Source organism: Ylistrum balloti, unplaced genomic scaffold, assembly GCF_031769215.1.
Source record: "Ylistrum balloti isolate Yb309-2 unplaced genomic scaffold, AGI_CSIRO_Ybal_v1 Utg369746, whole genome shotgun sequence".
NCBI lineage: Eukaryota > Metazoa > Mollusca > Bivalvia > Pectinida > Pectinidae > Ylistrum > Ylistrum balloti.
Window position 1 is genome coordinate 40,467 of NW_026781953.1, and position 17,197 is coordinate 57,663.

The window sequence follows — 17,197 nt, forward strand, 5'->3', positions numbered from 1 at the left end:
CTTTCTGTTAATTATGAAATTTTAAAGTTTGTATTAACAACATCAAAAAATTAAAATAGAATAGGCGTGATCAAACAATTCTTCATATCATTCGGAGAGTGTAAACAATGTCTTTGCACATGCAAGTTTAGTAAGTTTGAAGATGATAACCTTTATCAATATCTCAAAGAGAGTGTCACAATTTGAAGTATTACAATACTTGCTCAAAACAAAAGGCCATTTGAAAAAAATAATGAGATCTAACCATGTCCCTTTAAAGAGACGATATTATTATAGTTTACAGGTATCTTGCATAGGAACTAAACTATTGTTTACACTACTGAAGTCAAGCAGGATGCTTATTTAAATGTCCACATGGCAGCATTGAAATCTGTTCCGAGAAAAGAAAAAGGAAAAACAGTTTAGATTTTGTAGTGTTTATTGTAACATAATGAAGATAATAAAAAAATATACATTTGGTTTTAAACAATGGAATAGTAAGTTTTAATTAAAAGCATAGTGATCATGATATTACAGTTTGAAATTTGATGTAAAATCTGACATAACACTGGGATACCAAGTACGATATTCCCACTCAAAGTATCAGATAACTGCATCCTGTCTTTGTTTCACACACAACCCCTATACTTATGTTTGATGTGGACAATTCCTACCTTTGATATTTTATGCTTTGGTTGACAGTTTTATGCTCCATGGTGTGGTCACTGCAAGAAACTGGAGCCAACCTTTCACCAAGTGTCGCTGTCTCTCCGTAACACACCAGTGAAGGTCGGCAAGTTGGATTGCACTCGGTTCTCCAGCGTGGCCTCAGAGTTCGGAGTAAAAGGATTCCCTACTATAAAATTGTGAGTCAAATTCAAATACAAAAAAAAACAATGTGAAAATACAAACATGTCAACATAATCCAAACTCAAATTAAATAAAGCTAGGGTAAAATATGAACAAAAAAAAAAAAAGATTTACACGGAAACTACTGAAAAGTATCAGGATGATAAGACCAGGTGTCCCAAAAGAGTGAGTGTCTTCTGCTTCATCGACGATGCCTGTCATGTAAACCTTGAACAATTCACTCTCCAATGAAAACAAGGTATACAACAATGAAACCAACAGACAAGCTAATGGATATCAAACACATGTAGCTTTATATAGACAATATAAATAGAAAATTTCTCAATGAGATCTCTATGATGACCATTAAACTTTCATCAACCTGCATATTTTGAAAGTCTTTGGGGTCAATGACCACCACCCACAAGGTCACAATTTGAGGTTCACTTAAAAAATAAGCAAGGTCATAACAAGTGGGTCAACTTCCCCATAGATATTTCATCAATATACTGTACATGTCATGATGGGACAATGTGAAACCATAAGACATTCCTACCTCAAATGTCAAGGTCACAAATAGAGAGTCATGATAGTAAATTGTAGTGCCTGTATCTAAATTGTACCTGATATGGCTTTGGGGAAGCATATAGACATCCGTTTGTCTTTCTGTCCGTTTTTGTGTACGGAACATAACTTTGCCAACAGTAAAGCAGGGATGATGAAACTTGGTGTATACATTTGTCATACTAAGACATTGTACATTGTACTGAATTCAGGGCCTGCAATTTCTCGGTTAAAGAGTTAATTACAGAGTTATTGCCTGCTGTTGAAATTTTATGTCTGGAGTATAACTTTGATTTAAACTAGAACAATGATCCTTGGTGTATACATTGGTCATACTAAGGAGATGGGAAATGTATCAAATTGAGTGCCTGAAACCCTTTAATTACAGAGGATAGTAAGACAAGGTCATAACCAAGGTCTATATCACAATGTCAAGGCCATAGCAAGAGGCCTGATAATTCATGTTTATATTTCCCAATAGTCAAAGTTAAAGCAATGAGCCAGATGGGTGAAGTGTTCTCATGTGATAAAATCTAAGATAAAATGTCCATCTATCTGTGTTGTTGGTAACTTATTTGTCCTTCAGTATTTTAATTTTTTTTCTTCGGCTGGACGGGATCATCATGATTGTGTCTTAGCTCACTATTGATATATCTTATTACTGTTGTCATACTTCGCTTATATGTATCAAAATATAACAATAAATTACTGTTTTATTTTGTAGTTTTAACGGAGAAAATATCTACACTCACAAAGGGGATAGATCAAAAGAAGACATCTTGGAGTTCGTAAATAGAGCCAAAGGGTACGGTACAATTTACGGTGTTAAGTAACCTGTGGATATTATCAAAATATTCATACATCAAAGCCAAAGTAACAGTAACACAGAGAGATATAAGTGCAGGGAAAGAACCTTTTGTAACTGATATTATTCACTACTAAATGTCCATTGCTGAAACAAGTTCAAAGCCTTCTGTTCCTATACTGAAAAGGTTGCGATATTTCAATTTTTCACAGTTTTACAGAAAGCTTCAAATAAAAAAGATGTATTTTTTCAGAAAAATGAAGGAATATGATTTTCTTTTCTTTTAGAAATATCTATTTTCTGAAATTTTATTCATCCTCGACAATAACAAACTTTACAGTGTTTGGAAATGCTGTCCTGACTAATTAGGTGGTTATAGATTTTTGTCCATTAAAAGGTATAAAATTTTCAATTCTTATTACCTTAAGTCTTGTGATTCATCAATTTAGAATGGTATATACTACATACAGGTGTGAACAACAATGGAACACAAACTTCCTCAACACACCTTCAATTAGCAAAGTGTAGAGTGTACTGGTTTTTGATTGTTCACAGACCTGCAGTACGTAATCTAGCAAGTAAAGGGAAGTTTGATGAGGCCAACAATCAACACAAAGACTCGGCTTTCTTCCTCTACCTGGGCCGACAAGACCCTGTCGACGACATGTTTGTGAGTTTTACTTTGAGTAATGTGGTGACAGGCCAGATTTTGGTGGTGGGCATGATCTGAACTTAATTTGCACACATTCCCTGTGTGTTATAAACTCCTTTGGCTGAATGTTTTAGCAACATTTTCTTCCATTTGGTAATGTAATTAGAATAGAAGTTCTTTTAACAAAAAGTCTGTTGATTCTGTATCATCTCGTACACTCTATACATCATTGTAATGTGGTTTATGCTAGTCATTAGTCAGAAGCTGGTGACAGAATTGTCTATGGAAACTTCACATTTTTGTACAGGTTGTGTTAAAGGTATATTCTGCCCAAGCTGGAAATAATTTTTGTTGCACTATTTGTTTTAAATATATCTCATATGACTTTAAATTATTATAAGCATAAGAATATCTTTCCTGTGGGCACTTTGGACAGGCAAAATTGATGGAAGCACCCACTGACCAGTATAAAATTAGAATGTGCAAATATGATACGTTTATCATGTGATCATTTTGAAAGTGAGGCTGCAAAACAAAACCTCGATGTCGGATGTACCGTATTTATTCCAATAAACGCCCCAGGGGCGTGAAATTTTTCAGACAGGGGGCGATTAATAGAACACAAAATTTCATAATTTGTTGGTCGTGACATGCCATGGCTGTCACTTAAAAACATTGTTTAACAAACTAACGAATTACTCAGCAAAGAATGCATTTGAAAAATTGCAGTAATTCCAACATTGTTGTAGCTTTAAACATTGTTGTCAATTGCATTCTGATAACCTGAATTCTTGTATGAAATGACACGATGTCAGCTTCAGTCAAAAACGTACAATGTTCATCATCGCTTGCAGGCCTAGTTTGCATAACAAAATAAAAAAACACAGCAGTATATAAGCCAGTCTGTTTCTTAATAAATCCCACATACCTGATAACAATATCTGGGACAAAACGAAATTACGGCACTGCTTTCAAGCTTAAAGTAATCGCCTTCGCAGAGGAGAAGGGTAAACATGCCGCCGCGGAAGTGTTTCGTGTTGACAGAAAACGAGTGCGGGACTGGTGTCAAAACAAAGAAAAATTAAAAAATCTTTCTATAACATCTAAATGCTGTAAAGGAGGTGGGAGGCATGTCAGATATGAAGATATTGACGAAAATCTGATGAGATGGCTACAGGACAGACGGGAGGTTGGAATACGAGTGACTTGGAAAGCATTGCAGTTTAAGGCCCTACGTATGCATAAGGCAAATGGTAGTCAATCGTTCAAAGCCTCATATGGATGGTTTTCTAAATTCAAAAAGAGACACAACATTTCGTTCAGGCGATCTACGCATGTGGCACAACATGAAGTTTCATTAATTGATGATCGTATTGACAGTTTTTTTAATTTCTTGATAAGAATGCGTCGGCTATGAGAATACCCTGATAGCCATATCGCTAACATGGACGAAACCTCGGTGCGGTTTGACATGCCAGGAAAACCGACATTGGCAATAAAGGGGGAAAAGGAGGTCAGAGTTCACAGTACTGGCCACGAAAAACAAAAAAATAACGGTGACACTGGCAGCATATGCCGATGGGACTAAAAACGCCCCCCTTGTGCACATGCCAGGCATTCGTCCCCTTCCGAAAGATGACATACCAAGTGGTATTGTGGTATACATGTGCGGGGCCGGACAAAAATCCTGGGCAAACGAGGAAAGTATAAAATTTTTGTTAAAAAACAGGTGGGGGGCATTTATTAGAGACGGGGCGTTTATTGGAATAAATACGGTATGTAGTTGCGAGAGTGTAAGTATATTAGTAAAAGATGTTGAAATGACACTAACAGATATTGATATTCCTGGAAGAAAAATAAGTGGCTACCAGCGTGTCTCCTTGGGAGTTGCCATTTTCATTTGTTTACACTGTTTCACGCAGGCACAAACCTGTTGTGTCGTCATCAGGGCAGCATGAACATTTGTTAACAGATCTAAGTAGACCTAAATGAAATTTCCTCAAATAAATAGTGAAAGTTGATTTTTAGGTGAAATCTAATCGTGCGGTTTCCGGAAGAATATAAGTAGATGCTAGTGTACAATTTTCTCAAAAACCATCTTATGAAATGCTAACTTGGACAGAATATTCCTGTAAAAGAGCTTCTATTTTAATCTTATGATGTTATATTTTTTGTTTTCGTTTAACGATCTGCAATTACCATACCAGATGCTTAGATCAGTATACAACTGACAAATTAAAAATTGGCTGTCGTTTATGTATAACAAGATGTTGAGCCTGCTTTAGCAATAAATTGTTATGTTTATTTGATAACTGGTAGGTATTTTTGAGTATATGTGAAGCCTCAGATCTGAATGCTTTAGCATATCTGAGAAATTTTTCTCACAATGGCATGTAAAGAAAAATGATTTTATATCTTTCTGCCGATAAATCTGTGGATTGGAAAAGATGTCACTTCACCGCGGACAAAAGTTTTAAAAACAAAAGGCAACGGCTGCTTTTGTATCAGACTTTAATTTTCTTACAGAGCAAGTACAGTAATGTGGCAGAACAGATGCTTATCCAATCTTACTTCTATGCGGCCAATCCTACAGTCCTCCCTAATGTAAGCATATCAGTGTGTATAAGTATACCACTGCTTGTCTGATCAGAATTTAATAACACGAAAAAATTTTTAAGTTACAAATCAGGTTTTATGGGAAGTTAATTACATAATTTTTGTTTTAGAAAACCATTACATATTTATTATGAAGAAAATGTTTTCTAATATCTGTGTAAATATTTCTAACATTGCAATAGTTCTCCATTGATTACAGAGTTTTTGTACCTCTATACTCAGGTCTTTTTTCTTTACATTAAAGAATATAAAGCCAGCTGTAGTGCCGACAGTATTAGCCTTTAAAGATCAGGAAGTGGTAGAATATCAAGGTAAGGGTGTAACTTTTTCTGTAAAACTGTTAATTTTTGTGGGAAGTTTATTTTTGTTTATTTTGTGTTAACCCTTTATCCATGAATTCACATCTCCATGAACTTTCATAATCAATCTAAGCACAATTATTGAGCTAAATCGATCCATGAAATTAACCGTCAATGAAAAAGTGAGTTTCTGATAAACCACAAAAATTTAGCTCCATGAAAATATAATTTTTGTTAGTAATTAAACTTAATCATACAATAGTTCTGGGTGTCTGACTTTTATGTCTTACTACTGGGTAAAAAAATTGATAACTTTGTTATTTCTGGAAACATAGCATGTCTTACAATCTAAATAGAACAAGGGCTGTGACCGGTATGCCACAATTGGTGGAAATCCAGGTAGGATTCTTCCTTAATCAATCCTCTTACTGCGTGCTTAGTTAGTGATAGGCTAGAGCTATAATTAGGCCAAGGGGATCGTCTTTAAAATCATAGTTTAAGAACAGGTCAGGAGTATAGACGGTCCCTCGCTATCTCATCTCTGTATCCCACTCTCTCCCATAACTTAATACTTTTCCATCTCTGCTCATTTTCCTATTTTTCTCGACTTAAAAGCTGCAATAGTGGCCATAACGCCTGTTCAATAAATAGATAAATTAATTCATAAATTGGTGGAGATTCCTTGTCAGCGGTTTGATGCTTCCAACCTCTAGGGGTTTATGTTTCTCGGTGAACTCAGAAATGAACCTGTTTGTTTTGGTTTGGTAATGTCCTTGGGCAAGACACTATACCGTTATTGTACTGGACAGCATGCGATGGACCTCCTGTATGTTGTTCAGTGAGGTAAACACCAGCTACTGAAATGATACCCAAGACTCATAATGAACCTGGCTGTCAACAAAACTTGTATATCTATTTTGTAGAAGTAACAAATATCATAAGTGGAATCCTTACAAGTGTATAGATGTCATACATAACTGATCTATCAATGTGTAAACATTAGCTGTACATTCTGTACAAGCTCTGTTCTACATTTCTCCAAACTAACAAATTAACATAAAAAGATTGTGGGGTACCTTTGTAGTTCCAAGATAAAATCAATGATATTTCACCATTTTAAGCTACCTTGTATAGACAAGAGGCCTGTAGATAACCCTGTATACAGTTTGCCTTGAGGTCACCTTGTACATTAGAGTTTTCATACATATTTCCAGAAATAGAATGCACACCTACAAATATTATAAAACATTGCCCAGTCATATTGACAATAGGCTAAGTATTCAATATTTTGTACATATTTCTGTACTAAATATTATAGAATCAAACTTAATACAGCTGAAATGTAACATTTTCTCCAGCTCCAGATGGTATAGTCACAATGTCCAGTCTCCAGGACTGGGTTAACTCAGAACGTTTCCCAGCATTCCCCCTGGTCACTGGAGCCAACATAAATGACATCGCAGAAAGTGGGAAGATTATGGTCATAATGGTGTATAATGATGAAGATTCAAAGAGCAAGACGGACAGCGAAAGGTAGGTCGATTTTTACTTCCGATAGTTTCACTAGTGGAACAAATAAATCCTGACTGGTTACACAGTAGGAGGGAACTTTGAGTTATCTGCCGTCAGTCTGTCCATCTCTCAGTGTTCATGGTGTCGATTCTGGTTGTCGTGAAATCAGCTTTGGGAGAACCTAAAGTTATCCAAGTGTTTGAGTAAGTGAGTCAAGTGTTTGATGTGAAGATCGACTGATGAAATACTTCGAATTAAATAGAGCCTTTTGAGTGATACAAGTTAAAGATAATCAGGTTTGACTGTATACGCCATCAATTAATATTCAATTGTCAAAATCAGGTTTCATGTTTCACTGCAATAAACCTTTGTTCACCATGGAAACATATCTTCTACATTGAATGAGATAAAGTTTCTAAAATTCCATGTATGATTGACCCTTGGATTCATAGAGTGTTTCACTCTTTGTCCAGTATGTGGACTACAATATTCTATGAACAGTACCAGTCAAATGTTCATGTCCCATTAAAGGCTGATTTGGAGAATTTCAACTGTACATACTTGGAGAATATGTGGATTGTAAATCAAGACTAAAAGAATGTGGGGAACTTTTTGTTGTTTTTATGAAAAAAAAACGGCTTGTGTATATGTTAAAATGTTCTAATTTGAAAGTTAGATTGTTTTAAATGATCTGAATTTGAAAATAACATGATGCATTGGTAAAATCACTCAGCAAATCTGTCCTGATGAGCCTTTGCAATAGAGATTTGAAACTAGTTGACAGATAAACACCCACTCACTAGTAACACTTGAGGGTGTGATTGATTTGCTCTTTATATCTACGCTTTAGTTTTTGTTTAACCACTCTGCATACTGTTTGGTATCCATACAACATAGTTCCCTACTCATTACCCACTTGACGTTGACTCCTTCTTTTTGAAATTTCTGCAGATACTTTTGTATTACTGTGACAGTCAACTGAGGATCTGATATATTATTTACAAAAGCAGTATGTCAGTATGACTGGTTGTAGGAGTTGTCTCCCTTTATACAAAATAAATACTTTGTACTGGTGGTTTATAGACATGGAAGACATTGGTCAGGGTTAAAATTTATGTTTTTATTTTGCGACATTTCCTCTCAAAATATTGAAATAAATATTGTCATAAGTTTTGATTTTAATGTCTGCTTTGATGTCTGATGTTGGTTTTAATTGTAGCAAGTGTCATATCTTCCAAATTAATTATAAATTAACTGTAAACTTTTGGCAACATTTTTTAAACATTTTCTGTTTTGTGCAAGATTGATGTTTAAATTGCAGTAGTCATTTTCTTAAAAAATAATCACAGATTTTTTTACGTGTTTTGTACTATTTAAAGCATCATTTCTTCATTTCTAAATCACGTATAATTTGTTGTAACATGCATATCTTTGGTACAATTAATTCTGTGGTATGAACAATAAGTTCGCTGAGACGGAAATAAACAGTTTCAGGGAAACAATTATCTGCGCGTAGGCTATATTTGCATTAATTTCCCATTTTTTCTTGTATAATTCCTGCTTTATATACAAAGTAGGTAATTTACTTATTGGTGGATTGTTTAAGAAATATTAATTGGATTTAGTAATTATTTTTCTTTTTGCATATTACACAATTACTTCAGATTTGAAGGTTTCATGTTGCCACAGAGATATGTCAATTAGAAATTATTATAGCATTTCTGTGGGAGGCATTCACTGTTATCCTGACAGCTCATTTGTTGTTTAGGACGTTTCCAGATAATTATGTGATCTGAAATATTAATCATCATGCTTCCTACACACACATTAACATATTTTAATTACATTCCAGAAATTTGGCATGCTGTGTCAAATATCCAAACTGCTCTTTTTACAAATTGTTTATTATTTTTTATTTTTTTTTTTCATTTTTTTCATTTTCAGTTGGAATTGTATTTATCTATGGGTATTTTAGTGTTCAATTTTTTCATCTCGGGTTGGTTGGTCACTGGTCCTCTATTTCACAGGTTTGTTGGTTGGTTGGTCACTGGTCCTCTATTTCACAGGCTTTGGTGGTGTCACTGGTCCTCTATTCACAGGCATGGTTGGTTGGTAACAGATCCCCTATTCCACAGGCATGGTTGGTTGGTCACAGGTCCCTATTCAAAGGTATGGTTGGTTGGTTACGGACCCCCTATTCCACAGGTATGGTTGGTTGGTCACAGGTCCCTATTCACAGGTATGGTTGGTTGGTAACAGATCCCCTATTCCACAGGCATGGTTGGTTTGTTACAGGTCCCCATTCACAGGCATGGTTGGTTGGTTACAGGTCCCCATTCACAGACATGGTTGGTTGGTTACAGGTCCCCATTCACAGGCATGGGTGGTTGGTTACAGGTCCCCTATTCACAGGGATGGTTGGTTGGTTACAGATTCCCTATTCACAGGCATGGGTGGTTTGTTACAGGTCCCCATTCACAGACATGGTTGGTTGGTTACAGGTCCCCATTCACAGACATGGTTGGTTGGTTACAGGTCCCCATTCACAGACATGGTTGGTTGGTTACAGGTCCCCATTCACAGGCATGGGTGGTTGGTTACAGGTCCCCTATTCACAGGGATGGTTGGTTGGTTACAGATTCCCTATTCACAGGCATGGGTGGTTTGTTACAGGTCGTATTTCACAGGGTAATTCTTGTTCAGCAGCAGGTGGTCACATCACTGAACAACATAGGGGAGGCTGTTTACATGGCTTTCAGAATAAAAAGGATCAAGTGTCCTGCCCAAGGACACAACCGTGATATCACCAATCTGTCTCCTGGTTACTCTATGATAAATAGAGATGAATTTATGAGCATTGTAAGGATAAGGTTGCTCACCTACTTCTATCATAGTCAGAACTTGAGTATCATTTGCAGTCTGTCCATTTACTGTCATTGAGTCCTTGTCCTCCCTGCCCTCTGTTGATGTATTTGGTAAGCAAATGCAGTGACATGCTGCGTCACATCTGGGATTGATTACAACAGATTCAAAAAGGAAGTGAAGGTTTTATGTTGAATGCCATTTATTTATGTGAAAATTATTTTGTTACGACTACAAAAAAACTTTGAAATCGTGATGGTGTCATTACGACTATAATTACATTTTTGTGTCAGATCTCACCATTTTGTTCAGCATAACTAAAAGGATTGAGCTCGTAAATTAGATTACATCAAGTTTCAAAGAAAAGGATTAGGACAAAGAGTCTGAAATAATTCATGGTTATTCTCAATTTTTCATTGAAATGAATTTTGCATTGAAAAGAAATTAGTGTTGATACTTGAATAAAATAATTGATTGCTTTGTGTGGAGACATCATTAATGTCAAGAGGAGATTAAGAATGTGCCCAACATTATGTTTTGTCAATCACTGTGTGCTGTATGCTGACTGTCATGCATAAACCTTCCACATTTTCAACTATTTCTCAAGTTCCACCAGTAGGATTGAGCTGAAATTTGTCTGAAAGATCCTGAAATGATCTTGACTAAGTATCGTTACTTTTTAAGTCGGTGAGAAATCCAATATGGCTGCCATTTTGAAAAATTACATTTCAAACTTTTACTAAAGTTTCTTTGGTGCTATTGAGCTGATAATTGCTGGGAATGTTCAGAAAGGGAAGTCAACAAATCGTTTTTTTTTTTTTCAGCCATGTCAAATCTTCAATATGGATGTTTTTTCGTAACATAATTGCACAGTCATGGCTTCTCCGAATAATACCCATTTTAAACCTTTTCTCAAGCTCATTTGGTGTGATTGAGCTGAAACTTGCCTGAAATGATCCTGAGATAGTCGTTACCAAGTACTAATATTTTTGCTATGGCAGTCATTTTAAAAAAGCAAATTTTAAAGTTCTCAACCTCCACTGGTATAATTGAGCTGAAATATGTCAGAATGTGGACAAACTGGAACGAGGAGTGTTTTTAGGCTTTCCGAAAATGAGTGTATAGTCGCCACCTTGTTTAACTTTATTGCTAAAATTTTTAAAACTGTTTGATCATTTTATAACTGTTTCTACTACATAACTCTATCGTACATTGATTTTATAATCAGATGACAGTCAAGGGCCATAAACCTCCTCTTTGTACATATCTAATAGAAAGGAGTTATGAAAAACACCCTGCTCTCACCGGGATTTGAACTAGTGACCCTTTGATCTCAACCCGGACACTCTAACGCACAAAAGGGAAATTCACACAAGTCAAAGCTAGAAAGACCACTAGTACTTATACACTACCATTTACTTCACAAAGTCTTTGACCCTGAAGACAACCAACAACACAGATTCATTATTTCCATGAAAGCATCTGAATCTCCTATTGTTTGAGTGGTCAAAGGCACCTTTTCTGTAAGAAAGGAATCATGAAAAACACTGCTGAGTTTCAAATTATCAACCCTTCGATCTCCAGCCAGACATTATACCGCTCAACATAAGTGATATTTCCACTAGCTGAAGTTAGAAAGATGACCTATACACCCAACTTTGACAAGTTTTGTGACAATTTGTCAAATGATAGATAAATTCTCCAGATCTGCTTTTCTGAAAGATAAATTTCTTTTGATGTTTTATGCATGTAGTTCATATTATGACAAAAGGGTTTTTCTTATTCAGGGACAAATTATACAATGGTGTGTAGTTGGCCATAATCAAATTGTAGAAGACTTGGTGCTAAATTGTCTTGACATGTCCCTCTATCTCCACCTTTAATCATTTTGTGGGTAATTACCAGAATAAAAATTCCATACTTTTTAGTTAAGACAATATCCCTGTACTTAGGCATGTTTTACGGGGATGTTAGGTACGTTAGATCACATGATACTTACAGAGGCAGAGAATCAAACGCAAAATTAACCGAAATATTTGTTGAACGTGACTAGCAATTTGTTGTAGCACCGAGTTGGTTTCAGACGAGTCATTTCCAGGTTTTTTTTTTTGACAACTGACACTTGGTACTACATAAATGAATTGTGAGTTTGATTTTCTTACCACATGTGTTTAATGATCAACCCAAAGGACTTTTTTGCCAGAATATCCAATTGTACAGGAATAAAACATGCTCCTGTGATTGTGTTGGAGTGCATGTGCAGCCTGCAGGCTCAGTATAGCTATGGGAATGATAATTACATTTTTCCAGGCACTTGATATATACAAACCAACTTTTTTTCTTTGAAACCAGCTGATAGGAATCTGAAACAGCCTAAATAAAGAATTTATATCATGATTTCTGTTCAAACAAGAAATGTTCTGCACAATGCATCTGTTAGAATATTATTTTTCCAACTGTATGCTAATTTCATCTTTCATTCTTTGTGAAAGCAGTGAAACTTTTTTGTAGACTTTTCATTAAGTTTCTCGATAAATAATAGCAGCTATGATTCACAAGTGGAAAAAAATATTGAGATATTTTTCACATTAAGTAGTCAACCCAAAGTTGAATATAACATTTTCAAAGTCACAGTGGTCATTTTTTGTCAAATCCTCCAGCAAAATCCAAGGGTGATGATGTTTGGCTGATAACCTACTGGGTTAAGAGTATCACATATATTGCAGAGAATTACCTTGACTCACTTTCACATTCCCAGCTGTCAATTCTGTCATTTTCAATGTTTCAGGAGTAAAATGTTTTAAAATCAACAACTTCTTCCGTACTGAACAGGCAAGACATATTTGAGAGGGTATGAAAACAATTAAAGTTATTGTGATAGTCTGAAATAAAAACAATATATGTTACTATTGTCAATATCTGTCACAGGTAATAACAATAGATGTTACTATTGTCAATATCTGTCACAGGTAATAACAATAGATGTTACTATTGTCAATTTCTGTCACAGGTAATAACATTAGATGTTACTATTGTCAATTTCTGTCACATGTAATAACAATAGATGTTACTATTGTCAATTTCTGTCACAGGTAATAACAATAGATGTTACTATTGTCAATATCTGCCACAGGTAATAACAATAGATGTTACTATTGTCACAGGTAATAACAATAGATGTTCTATTGTCAATCACAGGTAATAACAATAGATGTTACTATTGCCAATATCTGTCACAGGTAATAACAATAGATGTTACTATTGTCAATATCTGCCACAGGTAAAATTCTGAAATAAAAACGATAGGTGTTATTGTTGTCAATATCTGTCACAGGTAATAACAATAGATGTTACTATTGTCAATATCTGTCACAGGTAATAACAATAGATGTTACTATTGTCAATATCTGTCACAGGTAATAACAATAGATGTTACTATTGTCAACATCTATCACAGGTAATAACAATAGATGTTACTATTGTCAATATCTGCCACAGGTAAAATTCTGAAATAAAAACGATAGGTGTTATTGTTGTCAATATCTGTCACAGGTAATAACAATAGATGTTACTATTGTCAACATCTATCACAGGTAATAACAATAGATGTTACTATTGTCAATATATGTCACAGGTAATAACAATAGATGTTATTATTGTCAATATCTATCACAGGTAATAACAATAGATGTTACTATTGTCAATTTCTGTCACAGGTAATAACAATAGATGTTACTATTGTCAATATATGTCACAGGTAATAACAATAGATGTTACTATTGTCAACATCTATCACAGGTAATAACAATAGATGTTACTATTGTCAATATATGTCACAGGTAATAACAATAGATGTTATTATTGTCAATATCTATCACAGGCCACAGCCACAGTTAAAATTCTGAAATAAAAACGATAGGTGTTATTGTTGTCATTATCTGTCACAGGTAATAACAATAGATGTTACTATTGTCAACATCTATCACAGGTAATAACAATAGATGTTACTATTGTCAATATATGTCACAGGTAATAACAATAGATGTTATTATTGTCAACATCTATCACAGGTAATAACAATAGATGTTACTATTGTCAATATATGTCACAGGTAATAACAATAGATGTTATTATTGTCAATATCTATCACAGGTAATAACAATAGATGTTACTATTGCCAATATCTGTCACAGGTAATAACAATAGATGTTACTATTGCCAATATCTGTCACAGGTAATAACAATAGATGTTACTATTGTCAACATCTATCACAGGTAATAACAATAGATGTTACTATTGTCAATATCTGCCACAGGTAAAATTCTGAAATAAAAACGATAGGTGTTATTGTTGTCAATATCTGTCACAGGTAATAACAATAGATGTTACTATTGCCAATATCTGTCACAGGTAATAACAATAGATGTTACTATTGCCAATATCTGTCACAGGTAATAACAATAGATGTTACTATTGTCAATATCTGCCACAGGTAAAATTCTGAAATAAAAACGATAGGTGTTATTGTTGTCATTATCTGTCACGGGTAAAAGTCTGTCACAGGTAAAAGTCCGAAATAAAAACAAAAGTGTTACTGTTGTCATTATCTGTCACAGGTAAAATAATTAATTTCAGCGTTAAATTTCATCATAAAACTTTTTATTACGAAAGTCCAGATAAAATGAAAAAAATAAATTTGTTCTTCTTTTTTTCCTAAATCTCATCTAAAATGGAAACTCATGCATATGATTAATTGGTAATTATAGTAAATTTATTTTATAGGAAAGTGATACTGCAGGTATTACTTGATGTATGCACCAGGAAGATGGTAACACAGCAGGATGTACAGCTATCTCTTAGCATATCTTGTCCGTCTTATATGTAAATGTGAGAGAATCATGCGTGGGATTCACAGTCTGCACAAAAACGTTTTTTACGCGACTCTGATAAGGTTTTCTATTGAAATTCCCTATGGCCGAAGCAGAAACATGAGAAACATTGGCTCATAAAAACTTAAAAATGATTCTCCTTGGGATGAATCACTTCATAATAAAGTACTTACCGGAACAATAAATCATTAAATGCTGTTTGTATGGATCCTCTGTGGATGCTCTGTGAATTCCTATTTGATCTCGCGCACATATCTTTGTACCTGGCACTGTGTGTACACCTGTGTACCTATTATTGAGTGCTGTAACTAGAATCGTTACCTAGACAGGCTATCATACCTGATGTCAGATCCAATAAATGTAAAGCTGAACTTGTTTACTGTATCATGTGATAAACCTCTTATATCTGTACTCTTAAGTACTGTGAAACACACTATGTAATACTATTTTGACATATCTTGTATTCATAATAATTATGATAATTAATATAGTATTTATAAAGCTAACTGTTGTAAATTTACAATGATATAGGTTGTGGCAGATACTAACATCTTTGTTAATCATATTCTAATTTGGGAATGTGACTTAAGGTTTTTTTATTGACCAAGAGTTACGTGTCAGGTGTTTTCAATAAAGCAGAAGAGGCTTACCCTTTCGGAACACCTGGTCGTATTAATTTTTCTGAATTTACATTTTTGCTCTTAAAAGTTTGAGTTTGTTGGTATTTTTTTTGTTGTTTTGTAAGTTTACAAATTCTAGCATATTTATTTTATAGTTCCAAGAACATCTTACAAATATATATATATATATATATATATATATATATAAATTAGCATACAATAAAATGTTTGATCTAATATTCATATAGATATGTACTACTTGTATATATTATGGTACCATGTGTGAGAGTTAGATGCTCATTGGAGTAAAGGAACTGCCTGGTCTCCTACTTAAAACCTACTGTGATCGAAACACATTACATTTACTTTAATGGTAGCAATCTAGATTACACGTACATTACAATACAATTATTTTTAATTGTTTATGTATGGTGTTTTCAGAAAATGTGCTTTTACTCTAAATCCTTGGTTTATTACTGGAATGATTTTGCATGCAATAATATGTTATGGGAATTATCACTTAACAAAGTTGTTCCATTTTCTCATTTTTTTTTTTTTTGAAGTTCTTGTTTACACCTGCTGAGGGGATGGGGTGAAATTTTTACTTGCAACCTGTTCGCTATTTATAGTTTAGCTGTTACCACTGAGTTCGTTACAGTTCCAATTCATTGACTGGCAGTGAAACCCACGATCAGAGAGTTGTTGTAAAGACACCTGAGACATGAGTTTTTCTGTTTTATAAGTGGTTTTAATTCTATGACTAACCACCCATCATGGTTAGATCTGAACAGAAATACTGATATAAGATGTCTCAATACTTGGGATAATACACCATGCTTAACCTTTACATCCAGAAGAAGTAAACTTTATATACTCTCTGAGTGGTATTATTCCATGTCAGTATTTCTTTTATTTCAGAATTACATTTGTCTAAATTCATAATTTAGATGTATAATGCCAAAACAATTATAAGTGTTTTAGGCTTCCAGACCCCCCCCCCAATTTTTCCTATTGATCCTTCTTTTTTAGCTTTTTTGCAAAAAAAAAAACAAAAACAAAAAAACCTTTCTTTTTTGCTGGTGTGCTCATAAGATCCATTACTGGGTACCAGACAGATTCACTTAGATGCTTGACATATCATAAAATACACAGTCTAATGTCAAACATTCTCTTGACACCTTTCTGGGGAGATATTCATTGCCAAACCATCAAAAGTAACTGGAACCTCAATTCAGTTTTGCTGTTATGGTTTTAATAAAAAAAGAAAATTTGATATTCATGAAGTTGTCAGTTTTTGTTGAGTCTGATTCTATTTCTCTGTCAGTAATTAAATGTTGAAATTCAGATAAAACTGCATTGTTTTTACTGATATTAGAAACTTCTAGTAGTTTGTTTTTAATTTTGTTTTCTTGCAAGAAAGTTTGCAATGTTTGGGGGAACTTGGCAATGAATTGTACAGGAAAGACCATCATTTTCAAAATTCATACAGTACAGTATTGTGACAGATTGTTATAATGAACATGGTAAAGATGATACACACATGTGACAT

The 17,197-nt window shown here is 34.3% G+C and overlaps 1 protein-coding gene and 1 long non-coding RNA gene across 2 annotated transcripts in view; one reads left to right on the forward strand and one right to left on the reverse strand.

The window, feature by feature from the left end:
* The window catches only part of LOC132543241 (protein disulfide-isomerase TMX3-like), a 198,173-nt gene that overhangs the window by 2,122 nt on the left and 178,854 nt on the right, over positions 1-17,197 (forward strand). The window contains exons 4-9 of the mRNA XM_060206724.1: positions 682-845; positions 2,117-2,197; positions 2,753-2,867; positions 5,376-5,453; positions 5,710-5,776; positions 7,123-7,297. Coding sequence (XP_060062707.1) covers positions 682-845; positions 2,117-2,197; positions 2,753-2,867; positions 5,376-5,453; positions 5,710-5,776; positions 7,123-7,297 — 680 coding nt within the window. The remainder of the gene's footprint in view (positions 1-681; positions 846-2,116; positions 2,198-2,752; positions 2,868-5,375; positions 5,454-5,709; positions 5,777-7,122; positions 7,298-17,197) is intronic.
* LOC132543242 (uncharacterized) lies at positions 183-11,638 on the reverse strand. The gene is made up of 3 exons (XR_009553961.1): positions 11,551-11,638; positions 654-835; positions 183-370 (listed from the first exon to the last, which is right to left on the reverse strand). It is a non-coding gene; the product is annotated as an uncharacterized LOC132543242 (long non-coding RNA).